Raw genomic sequence first — 18363 nt, 5'->3', positions numbered from 1 at the left:
GGCTGAGAGCTGCCGACACCCGTGTTGTATGGTGCAGGATCGCCCTGCAATCTCCCTTCATACATACCCCGAAGCTGCAGGACATAACTGTACGCCCTGCAGCGTTAAGGGGTTAATAACGGAGTGATATAAACATACGTAGTAACCCCTACTGTGCAACTGCCATTTACACAGGCAGATCTACGGGCTAGGTTTTGTTTTTTTTTTTAATTGCCCCGTTAAATGTGTGTATTCAGGCGGGTTTTTTTTTTGCCCACTTTCCCCTCTTAATAGACGCCCGTTTGGCATCACCGCATCCGTATCGACCTTTGCAATAAAGTGAATGCGCCATTTACCCTGCAGCACAAAACCTTAAAAAAAAAATTAAATTAAAAAAGCCAAACAAAATTTTGTTTAATTTGCTTGATTAGATTTGTGACATCCTCACCGCCGTAACATTTGAGTGACTGTCAGACAAGGTCAGAGTTCCTATGTTCAGCTTCAGCCAACGGCACCACTAGGGGGAGTCAGGCTCCTTCACACTGGCGGGGACTGGTAATCACGGCCCGCCAACGCAATCCACGCGGAGACCGCCTCGCATCCCTGCAGAGATGATGGAATCCCCCGGCACGACTCTTACAGCCGCGGCAGGGGATCGCCATCTTGTCCCATTGCTTTCAACAGGGCCGGTGCTGAAAACAATGGACGATATCGCAAAGAGAAAGGAGATTTTCCCTGCAGAGCAGCGCAGCACGATGGGGAGAAAAACAAAATGCACTAAAAAGTTATTATATGTACTCCAAGAAACGGTAAACCGCAGCGCGCCCTGCAGAGAAGCCCAAAGTCAGTCACGTCCTCAAGGGGGCCTCCGGGAGCCACGAAAAACGGATACCTTACAGGCTGTGAAAGCCACCCTAGGACAGGAGAATACATGTGTAGACTAGGAGGGGCGGAGCCTAACAGCGCCAATTAGAACATCGTAGCGCCAGGTTGCGTTCACACATTTGTGTTCAGTGCGAATACAGCTTCAGGCTGCAGCTCCACCCACTGATTATACATCCATTTTCCTGTCCGGGTCTCCACAGCCCGCGGCTTATCTCCCATACAACATCAGGCCTCAGTTATCAGAGCTGGAACAGTAATCCTGCCCGTTACCCCTAGCAACCAATCACAGCCCAGCTTTCATTTTACCACAACAGCTTCAGAATTGAACGCTGCGCTCTGATTGGTTATCACAGCTGCACTTCCAGTTCTGAGACTCATGAGGTAAAATGAAAGCAGCGCTGCGATTGGTTGCCATGGGCAACAGGCAGGATGACTGAGGCCTGGTGTTTTTAGGGATGTCACAGGCCTTACTAGCCTGTGGGTTCAGCCACGGGACTGGAGATTTATGTGATCCGTCAGTCCTTTTATACTAAACCTACCATTCTACAGTGTGGAGAGCAAATAGATTCTGCACCATAATGTATGACAAAATCCGCTCGCAATAGGCGCCACAACTGAACGCGACGCCTCGTTGCCATCTTAAAGATGCGTTTTTTCCGGCTTGAATTACAAGCCCGCCTCACCGAGAGCGTACTCAGGTGGGGAGGCGTATTATTCCAGTTGATGGACATGTGAAAACAAAGATCGTGGGGGGTCCGACCGCTGGGACCCCAACCGATCCCTAGAATGGGGGTCCCGTGTACCTCCTATTTCACAGTCCAAGGTTTATTGTCCCACTTCTGTGGGATGGTCGGCCATGCTGGTCAAAGCGGCTCCATACCACCCAATAGGGTGGACAGATAACTGAGCACAGCGCTCTGCCATCTTCCTGCGCCATTGAACCGCCACGACCAGCGGGTTCGTCCACCACAATGCGCTACAGAAGTTGGACAATAAGTCTTGGACTGTGTAATAGGAGGGACATGGGACCCCCATTCTAGGGATCGGTTGGGGTCCCAGCGGTCGGACCCCCCCACTGTTTTATCAGTTGGATGGGTGAAAACTGAAAAAAAAAACAAAAAAAACAACACCACGTCTCATCGCCGGAACACCCCTTTAACATGGCTCCATGTTGGAAATATCACACGTGGACTTTGCCCATAGACGAACTAAATCCGCAGCTAAACTGGCAGGAATCCGGCGCAGGTTCTACCCTCAGCCCTCCCTCACATGGGCTCCCTTCAGCGCTTCGATTTGCGAGCGGTGCCTGTTCTATTTTTGAGCGTTAGATGGAGGTGTCAGCCGTAGCAATAGAAGACCTTAGGGCTCCTTCACACTGGCGAGCGCGATATCACCGCAGCAATACCGCATTTCGGTTCATACGATGCTGGAGCGTTGGCAATGCTTCTGGGAAAAACTTCGTGCATCGCAGCAGGCTGCTACTTTCTCACGCGGTAGACTAAAGGGAAAAAAAATAAATAAAAAAAATCACCACATGGATGCCGCATGTTCATGTGATGCGATAAAAATTGGAGACGCCATAGAGAGGGGGGGAAAAGCAAAAACGCAGAAAGATAGGCAGCGCCTTCCAAATCTCGCAAAACATTGCAGATGGGAAATGAAGTCATCGAAAAGCTTGGGTTTCATAATTCTGCGTTTTCTCACCCTGCTCAAAAAAATAAAAATAAATTTTAAAAAAGGCACAATTTTCTCGCCACTGTGAAGGAGCCCTTCGGGTTTTCTCTTAGCCGTAGGAGTCTAACCTGCATGTTGACCAGGATGGAGAAGGTCCAGAGGGTGAAGCGGGTGAAGAGGAGAGTTCGATAATTACTCCAGTGTATAATCACACGGCGGGCGCTGCAATGGGATTTTTCTATGCGGATCCCGCCTCTAAGAACTGCAGCGTAAATACACAGCAAAGCCTCGGATGTCCGCCATGACACACAATCTGCGGCAAGATGGGGCATGTGACCATTTCCTCCACATGCAGACATCCTTGCCGTATGGACCATGAAGAGGATTTGGCGCAAATCTGATGCGGTATCCCCATGAATTCTGCATCAGATCTACTGCCAATCTTCCAGTGTAAACATATCCTTATCAATCCCCCAATTCCCGTAAGCTGAAGATATTGGAAGAACTTTATGTGCGCAATATGCAGTCAATAGATCGCACTGACTTGGTTTGTTCACATGAGCATAGTCTGCCCATGCAGGCCGGTCACGCAAAAACAAACAAGAGACGCATTTTCTATTTTACTGCGTATTGTGCACGAAAATAGCACATACTAAAACGAAACTTAACTGCCCCTTGAAGTCAATGGGAGCATGCTTATTTTTTTTGCGTGTCAATACACAGGGCATTCGTGTGCAAATCTTCCCCCACCCACCCAAAACAAAAAAAAACAAAACCCACTAACATACGCAAAAATATAATGCCTGTCGCGCAGATGTGTAAATACACTTACAGCCATGTGAAGCCAGCCTAATACCGTAGTCATACTAAAACAATACCAATAAGCAACACAGGAAGAATAAGACGGCGGTTATCTTACTTACTGGAGAGAGGGCAGGGAGCGCGGTGGGCGCAGCTGCCCAGCTTATGCTGGTAAAGATATGAGGGGAGACTGGGATCTGGATGGTGGAAGGCAGCGCCTAAGGGGAGAGAAAAAGCAGATTAATGTATATACTGTACATACGTTTGTGTGACCAAGCGCTTCAGCACGTTTTCTTGCTACCCTAGAGCAGCACTCATAATTCTGCTGTTAGCCACATTAGTACAACCAATTCTGGATCAACGGAGTTCTGTATTTTTGGTTGTAGTTACCTGGTAAGCATGATCGGCCTGGATATGCCAGAAGGAGCCCGGAGCGGACTGACTGAGTGCGCTGGGCAATGGAGATTCCACAGAGGGCACCTCTAGCACCTGGGTCTCTGGCTTGGGTGTCACAGGTTGGATGAGGAGCGGGGCAGTAGCGGTGCTGGGGCTCCTTGGGGTGCTCTCTGCCTCAGACTCATCCTTCATTTGGACCTCCGTGTAGTAAAAGTCCTCTTCTCTCTTACGCTGGTCACAATCCATCCCGTCTCTATAAAGAGAAACCAGTTCAATCACCAAAAGCAGCAGGAGATTTGAGCTCTGAAGTCTACAGCCTTGTGAATGCAGCTTTAGATTAGATTGCAATCTCTAATTCACTTGCAACATATTAAGCAAAACTGAACAAAGCCTAGGAGATGTGAAACCACCGATGGAGAAAATGCCTGGAGGGCTCCAGAGCTGCACAGTACATGGTGGGCGGCACTAGAAGACATTGCTTACCCCAGATGTTGAGTCTTCACGTGGCGTTTGATGCCAACGATGGAGCGCAGCAGTTTGCCACAGTTTGGCCACAGACACTTGTACATCACCTTCACCGAGTTCTGAAAGACAAGACAAGTCAGTGGAGAACAGGAGACACGGGAGACCTACGAGAAAGCGGCGCGCCGGGTCTTTACCTTCCGCTTCCGAGGGGCCGGCTCATCCAGAAGGAAGGGATCAGGGTCCGTCTCAAATCCTTCATCCACGTGGGAGGCATTGAAGACCTCGCTTGTATACTTGGGGCTGGTTTCAGTATGAGGAGGGGAAGGGGTTGATGCGCCACACTCCACACTCCAGTGCCCACTGGTGGTGCTGCTGCCGCTGTCCGACACATCTCCGCTTTCCTTCCATAAGTCACAGGTGACTTGAGGAGCTGAGAGTTAAATTACAAGAAGTCATGAGATTTCCGGGTAGGAAGAAGTAGTACAATCAATCCATTAACCCCTTAGTGATGAAGCCTGTTCGCACTTTAATGACCAACTTTTTTTTTTTTTTACTTTTTCTTCAGTGTCACATGCCTAGAGGCCCGACATTGCCGTATTAACGCTGGATACGTTTTTTTGTTTTTTTTTAATGCATTGCAGTTTATTATAACTATTCCTGCCTACGACAGGCTATGGCAGACCTGGACACCATTGACCGGCAACCCATTGCCATCAGCCCTCTGAGATGTAGTAGTTAAGGGTCGATGACGTCAGAGGGAACACACCCCCACCATTAACAAGCTACATGCCACGATCAACATTGACCGTGGCATGTAAAGGGTTAACAGCAGGGATCGGCGATCTTACGGATCCCAGCTGTTGCAGCAGGAGGCCTGCTTCTGCTGCAGGTTTATAGTTCCTAAGCCATCCATATAGTTAGACGTCTTTTCGCGAGAACCTCTTCCCGCAAAGCTGTACAACAGCTACACCCCGAGTCGGGAAGGGGTTAAACGGGACTCAACTTATTTACAGCAAGCAGGAAACTCAGTAACGATAGAGAATCGAAACAAAGCTGCAGTTCCACGATACAAGGATCGACTTCTAGAATGAGCATTGACCTCTAGTAGGTCTTCAAGGCTCTGAAGTGCCGACACGGATGCCAATAGTAGTCGCTGCAATGAAGGTCATGGACACCACATATCCCTTACACTGCAGTGTCGTTGCAGTGTGTCATATCTGCATTAACCTCTCTTGCTGCTGCTTCTTGAGAAGGACCCTTGTGGCACCCACTGCCTGAAGAACTAACTATGTGCAGTTGATCTCGGATGGGACTATTTCCCTCCATGGCAGATCGTCAGATGCCGGACTAGTGAACTTTTACTGTAGTTGGGATAAACCGACTCGTTTCTTGAAACTCCAGATCTCCGCTACAATCCAGCGGGGGGCACTGTTCTCAAAACCACAACCTGCATGGCGATTTTATAAGATTTGCCCTTGGAGAAGACATCTACGGGCTGTGGAGCACAGTCCCCAGGCTAGCCGTTGGATTTCCCCGGAGCCTGCAAGACAGCTGCAGAGCAAATACAAGCCTTTATTACGCTGGGGCATTGGAGATGGCAGCGAGACATCAAACAGGCCGGCACTCACCTGCAATGAGGTCGCTGCCGGGCGGGCTCTGTACAATAGGGCTGCAGGACAGGCTGGTGAGGACCATAGCTGCCATCATTTCATCCATGTCCAGCGCATCCGAGCGTCTAAGAAATAAAGTTATTCATATCATTAATGATTTATTTTCAAGTTCTCTGCTTGTTGTCAGTGAATACAAGAGGCTGAAAGCCTGTACAGACATCGAGGGGTTGTTCGGGACCCTTTGGATATTTTCTGTAGAGAAGCTGTCCTCAGGATAAGTCATCCATACGTGATCAGCGGGGTCCACCGCTTGGGAACCCCACAAATCAGCAGATTACCGGCACCAATGTCACTACGGAAAGTGCTGGAAACCGATGGACAACATTGCAGTGGCCCGGTTTGATACGGTATGCATGGCTTCCATTGCAATCAATGCAATACCAGCCTGGGCCTCTGCACTACAGACAGCACTATGTGCTTCCTGTGCTGACTGCAGTGCAGAGGCCCACATTCAAGCACGCACTAATCACATACGGTTGGCCTACCCTGAGTAGAAGCCATCATTAAGAAGTCCCTGACAACCCCTTTAATACTATTGGTTGGCTACAATGTATCATTGAGGCCAGACCTCTGCACAAATCCCTCTCTTGTAAGCTGCATCAGACTGCAGTTCAGAACAGTCTATATGGTAACAGAAACTCAGCTGTGAGAAGCATAGTCTATTTGCTGACTTTGTTTTTAATATCTCTGCTTGCTGTCAGTGAATGGTAACCTTCTGGTTTACATACCAAGTATAAAATCATTAGAATGCAATGAACGCACACAGCAACACTTACCTCTTGGGAACATCAATGCTGCGAGACACCATTCTCTGGGCTGCGCTGGAAGATGCGTCAGAGTTGGTAGACATAACTTGCTCCATGGGGATACTCATCGTTTTTGGAGTCTCTGCGAGACGCACATCTTCCGTCTTGCGGCACAAGTGGAGTCCAAGCTCAAACACAAGAACTTTCACCTCGTCATCTACGTGGTTGTGTTGCTCCACCAAACCAGCGTACTCCGTCCCATTGTGTGTAATGTACACCTGCCATATAAAATAGGGGTTTAATACAATGCGGTATACATTTATACTGCTACATAAGTAGAGTCATTATGTACGGATCCTGAGTTACATCCTGAATTATGCTCCAGAGCTGCACTCACTATTCTGCTGGTGGAGTCACTGTGTAAATACATTACTTATCCTGTACTGATGCTGAGTTACATACTGTATTATACTCCAGAGCTGCACTCACTATTCTGCTGGTGGAGTCACTGTGTACATACATTACTTATCCTGTACTGATGCTGAGTTACATACTGTATTATACTCCAGAGCTGCACTCACTATTCTGCTGGTGGAGTCACTGTGTACATACATTACTTATCCTGTACTGATCCTGAGTTAAATCCTGTATTATACTCCAGAGCTGCACTCACTATTCTGCTGGTGGAGTCACTGTGTACATACATTACTTATCCTGTACTGATCCTGAGTTACATCCTGTATTATACTCCAGAGCTGCACTCACTATTCTGCTGGTGGAGTCACTGTGTACATACATTACTTATCTTGTACTGCTCCTGAGTTACATCCTGTATTATACTGCAGAGCTGCACTCACTATTCTGCTGTGGAGTCACTGTGTACATACATTACTTATCCTGTATTATACTCCAGAGCTGCACTCACTATTCTGCTGGTGGAGTCACATTGTATATACATTACTTATCCTGTACTGCTCCCGAGTCACATCCTGTATTATACTGCAGAGCTGCACTCACTATTCTGCTGGTGGAGTCACTGTGTACATACATTACTTATCCTGTACTGATCCTGAGTTACATCCTGTATTATACTCCAGAGCTGCACTCACTATTCTGCTGGTGGAGTCACTGTGTACATACATTACTTATCTTGTACTGCTCCTGAGTTACATCCTGTATTATACTGCAGAGCTGCACTCACTATTCTGCTGTGGAGTCACTGTGTACATACATTACTTATCCTGTATTATACTCCAGAGCTGCACTCACTATTCTGCTGGTGGAGTCACATTGTATATACATTACTTATCCTGTACTGCTCCCGAGTCACATCCTGTATTATACTGCAGAGCTGCACTCCCTATTCTGCTGGTGGAGTCACTGTGTACATACATTACTTATCCTATACGGCTCCTGAGTTACATCCTGTATTATACTCCAGAGCTGCACTCACTATTCTGCTGGTGGAGTCACTGTGTACATACATTACTTATCCTGTACTGATCCTGAGTTACATCCTGTATTATACTCCAGAGCTGCACTCACTATTCTGCTGGTGGAGTCACTGAGTACATACATTACTTATCCTGTACTGATCCTGAGTTACATCCTGTATTATACTCCAGAGCTGCACTCACTATTCTGCTGGTGGAGTCACTGTGTACATACGTTACTTATCCTGTACTGATCCTGAGTTACATCCTGTATTATACTCTAGTGCTGCACTTAGGATCAGTACAAGTAATGTATGTACACAGTGACTCCACCAGCAGAATATTGAGTGCAGCTCTGGAGTATACAATCCAGGATGTAACTCAGGAGAAGTAAATTTACGTACACAGTGACTCCATGGAACATAATAAAAACTTGCCGCTTCTAGTTGGGCACCAGAGCAGCCGCTCATCTAGACACGCCAGCTTGGGGAAACAGCCAGAATTTCACAACTGGGCACAAACAAGACAAGTCGTAGGAAAATCCTGTCACTCTCCAACAATATCTTCCTTTCCATAGTAGTCTCCGGGGGCTCGTGTATAACCGCGGGCAAATATCCTGGAAACACAGGAGCAGCTTGGCGCTGCACACACATTCCTGCTATGGAGGGGGGGGGGGGGGGGGAGCAACATACTAGTGAAGGGTTAAATCTCATCTCACAAGATGCTGAAATTCTTCCAGAACAATTAACAAGGAAATTTAAACTTCTTGGAAAGTTTATTCCAGAAGTGTACACACCCTCCCCCACCTGACAAACAAAGCAGACAGACACGATCCCAGAAGTACCGCATCAAAGGTTAGCCGAGAAAGCGGAACAAGAAATTCCACGAAGGGCATGTGTACTTCTACAACTACACCATCATACCAGGAGTAGGTAGATCCCTCAGCAAACAGAGGTGGTATTTCCATATGTTAATGCTTAGTGGGGCTCCTTTGGCCCCAAGGACATCGGATACTCTCTACTCAAGTCCAATAGTCTTCAGGCGGCATTTCCCTCCATTCATCCTTCAAATGTCTGGCGTGTTCTCTCAAAGATAAACGCACTTCATATTTCCTGACTGAACATTCCAGTTAGTCCCAAAGATGTTCAGTAGAGTTCAGGTTGGGAACATCCATATCCTCAAAATAGCATAAAACCTGATTTGATTCACGACACGGCGCATTGTTGCGTTGGAAGTATGGCCGACCATTTCCACAGTATTGCCAAATTGTCTAGAACTTTTAGGTCCACCGTACTTAAAAAGGTATTGTCCAGGGTTAGAATAACATGGCCACTTTCTTCCAAAAACAGCACCGCCCTTGTCCGTGCGTTGTGTCTGGTATTGCAGCTCAGCTCTCATTCACTTCAGTTGAGCTGCAACACCACAGCCAGCCACCTACAAGGGTGGCGCTGTGTTGGCAAGTAAGCAACCACGTGTTTCTAACCCAGGACAACCCCTTTAACTGTTGGCACAACACACTCAGCCATAAGGCGTTTCCCAGGATCCTCCATGCCCAGGTACATCCATCTGATGTGAGCAGCATCACTCCATAGAACATGCTTCCATTGCTCAACTGTCCAATGACAGCGCCTCCTGCACCACTGTGGATGGCCGATGCATTGCGCTTCATGATGGACGGCTTGTGTGCAGCGGCATAACTTGTATAACTAATAGCATGCCGTTGCCATCACAGACCATTAATGACCCCCCTCCCCAAGGGTCTGCAGCTTCTGTAGCACGGTTTAGAACATGTGACATGCTATTAACACAATCCCATTCCACTAATAGGGGGTCAAAAAACTTTTGGTAGGATAATGTATATTATTGCTGCTTTTTTTTTTTTTTTTAATCCCCTTCCGTTTTGGGTATACAACAACAATGCAAATCTGTGTTGCCATGGCTACAGGTAGAAAACAAACCCTGTGTAGTTTGAGCCTTCTCTTCTAGGTTCTTATTACCTTACCCTCAGTCATTTTGGAGGGGACACAGGACTCCTGTTTGAGATCAGGTGGGGTCTCAGCAGAGACCACCTCCGATCAGTATGTTATCCCCATTCTGTGGGCAGGAGATAGCTAATGCCCATTGGCACCCTTAATGACTATTCTGCTGGAGGGTACTGGAAGCAGTCAGCAAGCCTGTCCCCAGACCCACCCCTAGCAGTCTAGCCAAGCTCCTATAATGCAGTGACCTTTACCCCCTACAACAGCAAAAGTCTCCAGAGAAGACAGTGCAGACACTGAACAAGCAGCATGCAAGTGTTGGTTGGCCCATGGGATGCCCCTCACTCCTTCCAGATCAATGTGATCATTGAACATGTGACCCATCTAATAAACTCATGACATAAAATCAGGAGGAAAAGCGAAAAAAAAGCCTTTGTGGTTGCAGAAAGGTCACTTGACTCGACCGTACAGGAAACGGGCAGAGCAGCTGACAGCCGGACGAGCGGTGATCAGATCTCGAACCTGCTGATCTCTTAAGCAGAGCATGATGAGAAGTTCTGCAACTCTGTTGGAATTCCTCACCAATTCTAAGATCTCCGCTTGCTGAAAGCAGATGGAAATATCCAGAGGCTAACGCACCTGTGAAGCCCTAGCGCTGCTATTTGTTACAATGTGTCAGTACAAGACACGGCCAACAGCAGGAGAGATCCCTATTGCTGATACACCGACTGTAGCTGTGCGAGCTGGACCCTTTTCAGGGTTTCAGCATCTGACAGCAAGCTGAGATCTTGGAGAAAAAAAAAAAAAGGGAGAAATTGGTAATACAAATTTAAAAAAAAAACACACCACCCCTGGTTATGTGGGGTATTACAACTCAGCTACATTCAATTTAATGGAAGCAAGCTGCAATGCCAGACATGGCCAGGTGTGGCACTGTTTGTTACTGGGCCCCAATGGGTCACTATAATGAGCCCATTCACCATTGCACGTCTTGCACTCATCTTACCTTCTGGCCTGGATACAGTTTGAAGCGACTCGGAGGCAGATTCCCAGAAGGGAAAGCACTTTCTTCAAGACATTCCTTCAGGCATCCTCCATCGTAAACTCCAAGATGAGCGCCTCCGGTAAGGTCTCCGGGCCCTTCAATGGACATGCCATCTGCTGCCAAACTCGGGGTACAGACTCTGGCGCCAAGGAGGGACCGCTTGCCAAGACGTTTGGAAAGTATGCTGGCCATATCGGCTGCAAGAAAAAGAGACACGGGTAAGACGTTATTAGTCAGTGTATAGTGCAATTCACCAAAATGACCACCAGGGCACCACTTCAAGTCATCTTATAGCTATGGATCCAAGGATTAGACACAGCTATGATTAGTGACTCCAGCCTAGTTGTAACATCTATTGAAGTCTAAGCCTCACCAGAGCTTTAGGCTACAGCCATGTCCCTCCGCCATGCTTTACACTGCATCTTTGCTTATTTACTTTCATTACTGTGGGCAAGTACAAGCTCACCAGAAAGGCACTACATGGATAATGATTCTGGCTGTGCTGTAATAGGAAGAATGGGCTACGAGAGACTAAACACAGAGAGAATAAAAGTAGCCTGGATTCCAGACTGATACAATGTATCAGTAAAAATGTAACTAATGATCAGGACAGAAGATACATCTGTGCTGCTGATTGGATACAATTGTAATAAACCATCATCTGTGAAAAGTTGTGTGTCTATACAGGTTTTAAGTTCACAAACAGGAAAAAGATTCACTGACAGCAAGCAGAGATCTTGAAATGACAAGAAATTAAGTATATTTGAATCTTGCAGAATTTTCCTTCTGTAATGGACACGCTTTATTAGACAGGGAATTGGAAACTGAATGCCTCGGGCAACAGTGGGGTACACTGCTTTTAACCCAGCCTACGGGAGGAGTATAACTCCTAGCAGGTCCTAATATCTGGGGGCTGGAAGACGTAGTTTTGTTACAGGTTGAGGAAAGTTGCTTAAAGTGGCTTTTCAGGATGTAAAATAATAGAAATACAGAAAGTGCATACTCTTGTACACCAGCGGCTCCAGATCCACCGCTGGGGCCCTGGCACTCGAAACCCAGAAGTGGCGGGTAGTCGCATGCCATGCATAGGGGCACATGATTACTCAGCTAACCGCAGACTTCAGTGGTGATTCCATGGCCACTGAAGCCTGTGATTGGCTGAGGGTGTCACATGCACAATATACAGCACATGACCACCCGCCATCGCCTTCTGGGTTCCCAGCGCCAGGAGCAGCGAGTATGCAGTCTCTTTTGTACCATTTCATACCTACAAATTTCTTTAGTCCCCCCCTCCTACCCCAAAACACACACAAAAAAAAGGGGCATATACTGTATATCTGAAGCAATCGGTGCTTAAGACAGCAGAAAAGGAACAACTATTTTAAAAAAACCAAAAAAAAACACAATAAAAAAAATAAGCAAAAAAAAAAAAACAACACACAACTCATCAACAAGTGTGGACGTGCAGAGCTGTCATGGCTTTCCGTTGGACAAGCCCCCAGACAGGGGAGTAGTGCAGAGGTGACGTAAACTCTGCCCAGTGTTGAGACATTGATCCGGTTTCACTAGAGGGTCGAGGAACAGGCACGTGAACAGTAAAAGACCCTAGCTCCGCCTCCAGCTGTCAGCCACGCCCCCTCCTGCTGCTGACAGCCAGGCATTTGTGGGGGGAAAAAAGTGCAAGAGCAGAAGCATGTGACAGCTGAAAAAAATTTTTTGAGCGGCCCGAAAAGGGAAGAACTAGCAAAACCTTAACTTATGCAGAGCGGAGGAACAGCTGGAGGCTATGCCACAACATGGAGAGATCCGGCCCTTTAAGACTGCAGGAGTTAAACCATTAATGCTGTGAATCAACCCACAAGAGTTGCAGCCCTCCTCACAACTGTACTGTATGTGCTGCCATCAAAGAGACAACTTCTGGCACGTCTGCAATACACACATGGTAAAGCTACTTAAAGGGGTAGGATTGCATCCCCGAAGTTATGGCAGTCCCATTGAAGTGAATGGAGGAGGGGTGTGCATGTGCGACCACCGCTGCTGGAAGTTTGGGACGCGCCAGGCTTGAAGTCCCTGGATGGTGGGGGTCCCATTGGTCTCACCCCTACCGAACTGCAGGTTATCCCCTATCCTGTTGAGGTAGTAATACCCTCTGCAACATTCCACCTAAAGGTAGTCAATGGCGTCTGTGTCATGGCTGTGAAGTGACAACTGCAGAAATTCAAGATCAGTGGGATTCTGGTCGCGGGTGACAAGTCACATGTAGCTTTCCCACCAGACTGCAGCTCTGAAACAGTGGCGCAAATTTTGTTCACCCTGTACAGTAGTCATAATCCAGCATCAACGGGCGCAGCTTGTGTGTAACTGGTTGCGGGGGAATTTACCAGCCGCTTGTGATCCCCGACGATCAACTGATTGTAGAGCAATTACGTAGATTTGTGCTTTAGTTTATGCCAGCTACTGGCACGAGTTCCAGTAAGGCAGTCGATCCCATGGGACGTCACGCCCCACACGCTTTTGAAAAGTGTCGAGAGCAGCAGAAAGTTTTTAAAACGTGGCAAATTTATGTGCAAATGTGGATCTCGCCAAAATTTGCAACCTCTCTTAAGCCAGAAAACTGGCATGATCAATTCCCCCTCCTTTACCCATCTGATAATCTAGAAAATCCAAGACATTTGTTCTGTCCCCTTAGTGCTGGATTAAAGGAATTGTACTGTGTAACATGGGCATCTATAGTAAACTAACATTAATGGAACGGTAGAGGGTATGGGATTGAATACAGGAGGTCGGGGGTTAAAGTTTAACGGCAGGGAATATATCTGCGCTGCTCAGGGTAATCCTATAGGCAGTAATGCACATGTCTAAGATGATGAGCTGTATAGAATGCCCCCATCCCCCCCCCCCCAGCAGGTCATCTCTGTTATTAGAGCCCCTCTTATACCAGGCTATAGAAGGCTTCCCATGTGCCCGCTATGTACGGTGGCAGCTTGCAGCTATGTTTGGCAGGCTTGGAGGTGGGTGTGGTGAGGAGCGGACCGCTCATAGATAAGGGAAAGGTCTGCAGTATTTCACATCAGTGTTAAAAATCCTACAGGAAGAGCATAATATTATATATATATATAATACAGTATACATATGCAGATTACTGCCCAGCTACAGCGCAGCGACCTCCCACGTATCAGACAGCTAACATTACATCCCAAGAGTTGGGCTGGTGGGACATGTGCCCCAAATGCCAACTAGGGTATCAAACTGTTCCTTTTCCACCTAGCTAGAACTCTGTTAAACCATAAACCAATGGATGGGATAGAAATGTAGCGCCACCTAGTGCCGGACCTGAAGGGATCAATTACAAAACCCTTTGGGGCACATTTACCTATAGCGCCAGGGATAAGGGCCCTTTTATGGTTCAGATCCTTGCTGAATTGTGCCAAACTGAACGATAAGCATCCAGTGTGAACGCTGCCAGCGATTGAACGAACGGCACCCTTTCCTCCCCATCAGGGTTATGTAGATGGCACCTATAGCCTAATTAAATCCTATATACATGCAGGACGGACTGATGCAATACACATGAATAGGATGTATAGAATGTAATCCCATGTAGTAACACACAGGGTTCCACTTCACCCCAACGCATCATTTATGCTGCCCTCTATTCTGCGCCTTTTCCTCGTTCTCCTATTGATCCGCATTCAATTTCCCACCGTCTTGTGCGTGTTTAGCTCCCGTCGGCCACTGCGGCGACCAGCTTCATCTGCTCTACACCAGATACACTCAGGCTGCGTTCACACATTCGTTTGTTGGCAAGAATGGTGATGCACGAAGCGCAAACCCCGACAGACCCCATTGTAAGTCCACGCGGTCCGGCGGGCACGGCTGGAATCTGACAAACCCAGCAGAGAGTTTTAGAAGCGGGTAAACATGGAAATCATTATTTACAAACACTGATACATAAGACACTGCTACATGTTATGGACAAACGCTATTATGTATCTAGTGTAGACTGATACAAACAAACATCAGAGACACTCCATAAATACTGATACAGTGATCCTACCTACTCCCCATCTACACAGAACACGGGCTGGTAATCCATGTTATCACTGTACACACAGAACGGACCACCGGCCATCCAAAGTCCCTGGTGGTCAATGATCGGCTCCAAAGTCCCCTCCAGATGGGGTTTTCTTCTGCAAGATCCATTGTTATGTGAAAGCCTGGATCCTCGGGTAACTGTGGAGGGCCGGTGCAGATACATAGACGCACGGCGGGGCACATGGACTCGGATTATGTTGTTACAGTGTAGCGTGGGCAGCTTTCCACCTAAATGAGGGCTGCTGGACAGGGTGTTTTCTGCTGCCTTCCAAGTACGGATCTTTTAGACGTCAGTCATACAACAGCGACCTGAACGCCACCACACCCCCTTCTCCAGACTGACAGCGAAGCGTGAGGAATACAGCGGCCCGGGTGACCACTATTTACTGTACGGCCGCTCCAGGAAACTGACGTCACTGATGGAATACAGGCTTAGGCATCCGTCAGACGTCTCAACGATGTGCGAAAGCACAGGAGCGATAACCGCTCACTGAACGCAGGCTGCCCACCCCTATTCACAGCGAAGAGGCAGTCATCCGCAGATGAAGGACTACCTGTTTACAGGGGACGATCCCCGTTTGATTCTTATGCTTGCTGAAAGTGAACGATAAGCAAACAAGTTCCAGTCCGTCGCTCGGCTGCCTGCAGCGTTTATACTGAACGATCAGCATTCAGTCCCGCATGATGCAACGATAATCATTTCGTGTCAAAGGCCCCTAAATCACCATGGGGGGGGGGGGGGGGGATCTGTTTCTCCCACCATAACAGCCTTGGAGCCCAGCGGTTCTAGATTAACTTCTGAGCGCCACAGACAGCAGAGTTCTTGCATTTGACTTTATGAGCGGAATTGGTGCACGATGGCCGTTCCTCATTTTACGGTCCACAAACATGTGGGATGGGTAGTGTCCAGGTGGGCACCTTCGGTGGCATGCGCCACATTGGGGATGTAAAGCCGTAAACCTGCTGCAGCGGAAGGAGCTCTTGTGAAGTCACACAAGGTAGACTTGTTGCAGACATTTCTGAGACGGTCCGTAATTGGAGAAATCCACGTGCGGCCACAAAACATCGCACAGGCGGATGGAAGCGGCTTTCAGTTTCAGGACTCTTTGCAACAAGTTTGATGCGTGTGAACGTACCCCACGGGCCCTTTTATCGTTCACTGGATCAAGCGAAACTGAGCGATAATCATTCAGTGGAAACGCTGCCAGCGACTGAACGACAAACTAGAATTCCTTTGGATTCTGCAGGCATGGAAAAAAAAAATAGCAAGCAACAATCGTCTTACTGTGAATGGAGGAGAGCGGCCAGAAGATCTCCAGCCTGCTCCACCTCCATTCACTGAGTGATCATTGGGGCAGTCTACAAACATCACACTTTACATGGGACTGCTTGTGTCAACAGGCAGTCGTGCATCTTGGAAGGCCTGCCCATTCACACATTTTTTGGTAAACACCTTGGGGGTGGAGGGATAGGGTTTAGTCAACAGAAAATGGCACACACTTCCTAGAGAAGGGGGTACAGCCAACCTCACTATGTAAATACCAAAAGCAGGAAAACAGAGACCACCAAGTTCTATGGCCACCAGGAGGGCACAGCCAATCTCACACTATGCAAGCACAGAAGAATGGGCACAAGACCACCACACTCCATGACTACTGAAGTGGCACCAAGACCCCAACGATCCATGACAACTGAGGAAAGGGCACAGTTGTCATGCAGTGTTGGTGCCTGCATAGTATGGGGTTGGTTGTGCCCTCTGAACCGCTTTGGTGCTTGCATAGTGTGAGGTTGAATGTGCCACCCACAAGTTCTATGACTACCAATGAGGGCACAGATACCACAGCATTTCATGACCACTGAAGAATGGCTACAGAACTCAACCAACAGGGATGGCAGAGCTCACAACACTCCATGACCACTAAAGGGGAAGAGCCAAACCAACATGAGGCAGTTACCAAGAAAATGGTACAACCAAGTCAACAGTTCACAACCACGAAAGAAGGGGCACCGAGACCACCACACTCCATGATCACTGAATAAGGGGCACAAGCACCCTCCAGCGCTGGACCCAAAAAGCTTCAGACACACCATTGCATTTCATGATCACTGATGGGGCAGAACCAACTAAACAGCCACCAAAGAAGGGGCATAGCTACCCAATAGAGTGGAGCAGCCACACCATTCTCAACAGAGTGGCACAGCAGTCAACCTTCTCACTTCCAAAGAAGGGCAGCACTACCCACCAGCCATTTAACCACAGAAGGGGCCCAGCCACCCCCACACTGCAGGACCACCCTCTGAAGGGAGGCTCTGCAGCAGCTGCGGCTGATACAACTTTGCAATGTGCATCAGTGGAAATCCGGTTCCATCATGTGGCAGCAGAGCAGGGAGGCCCCGGGCGCTGGTGGGTGTGCCCAGCCGGAGTTGGCAGCACAGGAGGGGGGTGTGAGCACAGATGGGAGGGGGCACGGAGCCCGCCGCGCTGCAAACGGGAACAGAACGCCAAAAATAAGAGATATTAAAAAAAAAAACTGCTGGAGAGAAGCGGCGCCCGCGGCACCACCGCTCCGTGCCCGATGGGTAAACAAGGGGCTGCACCCTCCAATAACACTGCTGGATAGGTACCGCTGCAAGAATGGGGTCCCCTGCAGGCAACTGCACCCCCGATCTGTGCACCCCTGATCCTTGCACGCCACTGCCTGTGCATGCAAAATGCAACCCCCTCCGTGCAGATGATTGCCCCAATGTGATTACCTGCCCCCCAGCACGCGATGCACACGGTCCCCGGGCTGCTTCGGCTGTGGCGTCCTGTACTCTCCCCTGTGCTGCCTCTCTCTCCGCCGCCGCCGCTCTCCCTCCTCCTCTCTCTTCCAGCTCTGGCACGGAGATCACATAAACCCGGGCTGGATCGCGGGCCGGCTGCGCTCGGGCGCAGGGAAGAGTCGCAGCTGCTGCGGTCCAGCGCCTTCCCCACTCCGCGCTGCAGTGCGCTCGCTGCGCCGGGCCCGCTGGATAGACTCCCCCGGCCGCCGGCACCTACGGCTCCTGTCTGCACCGCGCCGGGTTTTCTGCCTGACTGTCGGCGCTGCCCCTCCTCCTGCTGCCGGCCGGGTTAGAGCCGAGTTGTAAACAAGCTCCCCACATGCTCAGCCCTCCGCCTGCCATTGGTGGCCGCGCTCGCCCGGACTCCCACGC

At 48.7% G+C, this 18363-nt stretch overlaps 1 protein-coding gene across 1 annotated transcript in view; it reads right to left on the bottom strand.

The window, feature by feature from the left end:
* Positions 1–18039, bottom strand: part of ZNF395 (zinc finger protein 395) — a 29815-nt gene extending 11776 nt beyond the window's left edge. Inside the window, exons 1-8 of the mRNA XM_066594848.1 lie at positions 17923–18039; positions 11035–11270; positions 6647–6894; positions 5829–5935; positions 4395–4630; positions 4219–4319; positions 3730–3988; positions 3462–3557 (exon numbers count right to left, since the gene is read on the bottom strand). Coding sequence (XP_066450945.1) covers positions 3462–3557; positions 3730–3988; positions 4219–4319; positions 4395–4630; positions 5829–5935; positions 6647–6894; positions 11035–11265 — 1278 coding nt within the window. The 5' untranslated portion in view covers positions 11266–11270; positions 17923–18039. The remainder of the gene's footprint in view (positions 1–3461; positions 3558–3729; positions 3989–4218; positions 4320–4394; positions 4631–5828; positions 5936–6646; positions 6895–11034; positions 11271–17922) is intronic.
* Positions 18040–18363: the final 324 nt, after the last annotated feature.

This window comes from Eleutherodactylus coqui, chromosome 1 (assembly GCF_035609145.1).
Source record: "Eleutherodactylus coqui strain aEleCoq1 chromosome 1, aEleCoq1.hap1, whole genome shotgun sequence".
In the NCBI taxonomy this organism is placed as follows: domain Eukaryota; kingdom Metazoa; phylum Chordata; class Amphibia; order Anura; family Eleutherodactylidae; genus Eleutherodactylus; species Eleutherodactylus coqui.
This window is presented reverse-complemented; position numbering and strand designations above follow the sequence as displayed.